General features: G+C 37.1%; 1 protein-coding gene across 3 annotated transcripts; it reads right to left on the reverse strand.

Annotated features, from left to right (window-relative positions):
- Window positions 1-554: 554 nt before the first annotated feature.
- pdzd11 (PDZ domain containing 11) lies at window positions 555-3,867 on the reverse strand. Of its 3 annotated transcripts, none has more exons than XM_020595596.1 (6): window positions 3,772-3,867; window positions 3,179-3,276; window positions 2,651-2,791; window positions 2,363-2,461; window positions 1,593-1,653; window positions 555-643 (listed from the first exon to the last, which is right to left on the reverse strand). In XM_020595596.1, the coding sequence occupies exons 2-6, from the start codon at window positions 3,269-3,271 to the stop codon at window positions 609-611; spliced, it is 429 nt and encodes a 142-aa protein (XP_020451252.1). In that variant the 5' UTR covers window positions 3,272-3,276; window positions 3,772-3,867; the 3' UTR covers window positions 555-608. The 3 variants fall into 3 exon arrangements, with proteins under 3 accessions (XP_020451252.1, XP_020451244.1, XP_020451259.1); XM_020595588.1 differs by lacking the exon at window positions 3,772-3,867 and adding an exon at window positions 3,625-3,743; XM_020595603.1 differs by lacking the exon at window positions 3,772-3,867 and adding an exon at window positions 3,590-3,743.
- Between the last annotated feature and the right edge of the window lie 1,220 nt (window positions 3,868-5,087).

The raw sequence follows: 5,087 nt of genomic DNA on the forward strand, positions 1-5,087 counted from the left end.
TAAACTGCACTGTGGGTGTGAGTGTGAGTAGTTGTCTGCCTCTACATGCCAACCTTGTGATAGACATGACGACCAGGCCAGGATGTACCCCTCCTCACACCCAATGTAAGATGGGATTGGCTTGTGCCTCCATGACCCTCTACAGGATAAGCGGTATTGATAATGGGTGGATATTTCTGTAGTGACAGTAGAAACATCTAATGAAGGGTTGAGGAAAGCTAAATAAAGGCTGTGTTTATTCAATTATGCAGTCTATAAATATTGTTTGACTGGAAAATATGCATCAGGTCCACAATTTATGATGTAAAATGTCTACTAATCATCTGCTAATAAACTTCCAAATTTCAAGAGACTATAGAAGTGACTTCCTGTGCATGCATCCTGATCGAGTAGAAATCATCATGCATCACAGTAGATGAGAACGTGAGAGGAAACTGACCATTTAACTGAGAACATACTGTCCCATACGGAGGATTTGAATGACTCTGTTAGTCAGACATCAGTCATCTTGAAGCTGAGACAGAATGGAGGTTGGAGTCTGTGGGAAGAGGGTCATGATGACGTGCAGTGCCATGTTGGTCCACCTCTCTCACTCTCTCTGCTGCCACCTAGTGTACAGTCCTCTCCTTCTGTCTTTGGTAGTCTGATAATAGATTACACAAGGCACAACATGACAATACTGACAAGGATTCCCTCATATCATCTCCTCCCAGTATGATATACAGTCATTCTGTGAATCCAATACCAGTTTTATCATTGTTGAAGACATGCAATGAGTAGTAGCTTGCTACAGTATGTGGGTACTGTAACATACTGGTGTCTGAGTACTGACATTTACTCCTTCAAAAAGATGTGTGGAAGCTTCTCTCATAGATTAACTTTTAAATGTCATCATGATAAAGCATATTCTGGAGTATGAGGATGCAATAATAAAAGGCACAATTCATGTCACAATATCCACTCAGAATCTGCTATCATGCCAAAGTGAATGTTATATCTTACCTTAACACAAGACAACAACTAAATCTTACCTATTTATGTTTTCTGATGCTGTTAAATGTTTGTCTGCATCAATAACGTTCACCAGTTTAGAAACATGAATAATTTATTTATTTGAGCTCTGACTTTTTTCTCAGAATTTTGACTTTAAATTCAGATTTCTGAGAAAAAAGTCAGAGCTCAAATAAATTTTGTACAGTGGCCCTAATCCTCTTTCTTAACAATAAATGATTTCCTCCATATTGACTTCATTTTACAGCATGCATCATCTTGCTGTTTACAGTATGTACTATATTCCATGGTTTGATTTTTTCCTATATATTCTCTACAAAAAGTACAGTACAAAAATGAAATATAACCTTTAGGACAAAACTGTTTTACAATATATTCTCAGTAAGTATAAATTAATCTCAAAATTAGATCGTGTAGGCATTTTACCCAGTAACGTAAATCCTGCATTAAAAAGATTATATTTGTTATTTCTCTAAATCTAAAACACCTTCACAAAGAGCAAAACGTGAAAGATATAACTATATGGTCAGTCATAAGTTGTCATCATGCACTTGATATGATTTTTTTAGAGCTAGACTTACTGTAAGGAAAGAAGCGAACCCTCATCAGGATCTCCCGTGCAGTCTTCAGAATCTCTACAGCCTGAACAGGAAGATAGAGAGATCAATCAGTGGACAGACAGATAAACAGACAGACAGATAGATAATCAATGACTTAAGTCAGTAATTTAAGATAACATTTATATATTACATTTTGCTGGGAAACATTATATTAAAACATGCAACTGGCACATTTTAAAATAAAGGCCCACTTTCAATATCACCAACCAGAGGTGGGAGTGGGTCACAAATGTGCAAGTCCCAGGCTACTGTGGTGAGAATCAAGCAGGCCATAAGTCAAGTCATACAAAATTCTGATGATCTGACAATGTTATGGGAGTATCACGTATTTAAGTGAAATGTTCTCAAACCTTCTCTGATTATTAAATGTGCATTCATAGGCTATAAACTAACTCCTAGCTATTCTAAAAGGCATGCCTTTCATGGTTATTCTAAACCCTTCTCAATGCATAATTGATTTGAAGCCATGTCTAACAGCTTAAACATAGTGTTAGCTTTTTAGCTAATGTCTGACCAGCCAATAAGTTAGCTTTGTGAGTTTTCTAATGACACATGAAGTTGGATGTTGTGGTGCAAGCAAGTCAAGTCTCCAGTCCTCAAATTTGCAACTTAAATACGACTCAATTCAAGTCATGTGACTCAAGTCCCCCACCTATGCCAGCAACACCCAACAGTATATACAGTATGTAAATCATTATGGATCTCAGCTTTAAAGTACTGCTCTGACTTACTCTTGAGTGCTCTATGTCTTGGAAATCAACCTCATTCACAGACAGAACCTGGTCTCCCTCTTGTAGCCCTGCTCTGTGGGCATCTGAGTCTGGAACCACCTACCAACACATCACACGTACACATACTGCAATTTGAAACCATAATTTGGATGTTTGTGGACATGTGGGTAAAACAGGAAACAAATCTTTGGCATTGTACAAATAAAACTGAATTGAATTAATCAGCAGCACAACAAGTATGAATGCAAGTAAAAGCCATACTGAACACCAGGGGCACACACCACACACCTTGGATATAAAGATTCCTAACTGTGATGCCTTGCCTCCACGGATGTTGAAGCCCAGCTGTGCTCCTGGAGGTTTCTTCAGTACAACGGTGCGTGGTAGGAACTGGGTGAGTTCATTGTTGTAGTCAGGGTGATGGACACGCTAAAAATGTAATGTGACAATGTAATATCACAATTGTGGAATGATGTTCATTATGACTCGGAGAGCTTGATTCTTCTTACACACCATGCCTAATTAGGGAGCAATCTGATGAAAGTTAAAATAATGCAAAAAAAAAAAAAAAAAGTCACAGGACATCACATACCAGAGAATTGGGAACATAGATTCACCTATTTTGTAGCTTTGCAACTCAGTGAATCAGCAGAAAAGTTATATGGGTATAAAAGTTAATTCCAGTAAGGCACATTGGCCTAAAACTTCAATCAAGGCCTTGAGATTAGGTTTTTTTATTGTTGTTTTTTGTTTGTTTTGGTCAAAGTAATATCTGGTTATAAGCACAGAGAGTGGTTCTGCTAATATGTCGCATACCTCCTGTGGAGGTATCCATGCTGGTGGATTCTCATAAGAAGGCAGGAACACCACAGGGAGCTGGTAGTCATCATAAGGAATTTTCTGATCCATTATTTCTGAAAGTACCAAAAGAAAGAGAAATTCGCTGATATACCAGGTCGTTGAATGTAATATTACTTACGGAATAAAAACTAGCAAGCAGACCAAAATATAACACTAGTTATACAGCTAGATAACAGCTATATGTCATGGTATCTCAAGTTACTTTCACATCACATAGTGCCTACTAGGTTCTAGGTTGTTAAAACAACACTTTACAATACAGAGTAAACCTGACCACATAATACAAACACAGATAAACATTTGGATCGGATAACAGAAACAGAAAGTGAAAACGTAAATGGGAAATTTAACACTGGAATAACATACAGACAAGCTGCTAGCTCACGCTACTATTAGCTTACTCATTAACTTCGAAACGAGGTTATGTTGCTCTATTAAACGCATATTACTTTACTGTTATAATCATTCGAAAGTACAACGACAAAGATACTACATTGCATCTAATTGAAAATGCAGAGTTACTGGCATAAAACAACAAATAACCTCACCTCAGAATTGTCCAAAACAAATAGCAACAATCACTTCTTCTATCTTAAAAATGACAGACACCCTGAACAATACTGCCCCCTACTGTCGCGGAATGAGCATTACAATAGTTCATAATATCATCTACCACTGTACTGTATGTTCTATTCAACTTAATCTGGACTCAAAATATACTCCCAAAAATGAAAAATTCTGATCTCTCGATTTCCATATAATTTTAAATTATTACATTCCCTTGGTTTCTTTCTTGCTTTTTCTTTTGTTTCTTTGTTTGTTTGTCTAGTTTTGTTTTGACTAAAAATGTGAAATCCCTATTTCATCCCCCACCTTTTAACTTGATTAATTCAGTCTTGTATTTTCTTGACTAGATGCTCTACATTTCCCCCTTTCTTGATCAAAGTCCTATCATCTACAATCAATGATTATCCCATATTCACTGGCATACAGTGCCTTGCGAAAGTATTCGGCCCCCTTGAACTTTGCGACCTTTTGCCACATTTCAGGCTTCAAACATAAAGATATAAAACTGTAATTTTTTGTGAAGAATCAACAACAAGTGGGACACAATCATGAAGTGGAACAAAATTTATTGGATATTTCAAACTTTTTTAACAAATAAAAAACTGAAAAATTGGGCGTGCAAAATTATTCAAATCCACATAAGGGATGACGGCAACATTCATAGATCCTGGAATGCACAATGAGGGGCAATGTTCATTCCTATTACAGAGGCCCACTGAAATTTTTTTGAGGAAAAGCTGTGTTAGACTGCATATTGTTTATAGTAAAGTATTTTTATATACAAATATAAAAATGAAAATGTTTCTGGAGTGGGACTTTAATTAATTATAGAAGTTGTGCAGAAGCTGCCCATAGCTCTACACAGTGATCCATGTGTGTACTGTATGTGTTTCTATGCTGCTCCAAATGAGTCTGTTCTGGTTCAACTTGTCTTATTAAATGAGCTTAAAAATAAAGTGACACCTTAGTTATAAAACACTGAGCAGGCTGTAACACACAAGAGTGTGTCTAAACATATCCAGGTGTTAGAATGGCTATGTCAAAGTCCAGACCTGAATCCAATCGAGAATCTGTGGAAAGAACTGACAACTGCTGTTCACAAACGCTCTCCATCCAATCTCACTGAGCTCGAGCTGTTTTGCAAGGAGGAATGGGCAAAAATTTCAGTCTCTTGATGTGCAAAACTGATAGAGACATACCCCAAGCGACTTACAGCTGTAATCGCAGCAAAAGGTGGCGCTACAAAGTATTAACTTAAGGGGGCTGAATAATTTTGCGCGCCCAATTTTTCAGTTTT

This window comes from Monopterus albus, unplaced genomic scaffold, assembly GCF_001952655.1.
Source record: "Monopterus albus unplaced genomic scaffold, M_albus_1.0 scaffold2.1, whole genome shotgun sequence".
Classification (NCBI taxonomy): domain Eukaryota; kingdom Metazoa; phylum Chordata; class Actinopteri; order Synbranchiformes; family Synbranchidae; genus Monopterus; species Monopterus albus.

What these genes read in the sequence shown, in the direction of transcription:
- pdzd11 (XM_020595588.1), bottom strand. Translation starts at nt 3,667, where the DNA reads ATGCGTTTAATAGAGCAACATAACCTCGTTTCGAAGTTAATGA. An exon ending in CATGGATACCTCCACAGGAG is followed by an intron (nt 2,792 to 3,178) that starts GTATGCGACATA and finishes TTACATTTTTAG; the next exon opens with CGTGTCCATCACCCTGACTA. An exon ending in TAGGAATCTTTATATCCAAG is followed by an intron (nt 2,462 to 2,650) that starts GTGTGTGGTGTG and finishes ATGTGTTGGTAG; the next exon opens with GTGGTTCCAGACTCAGATGC.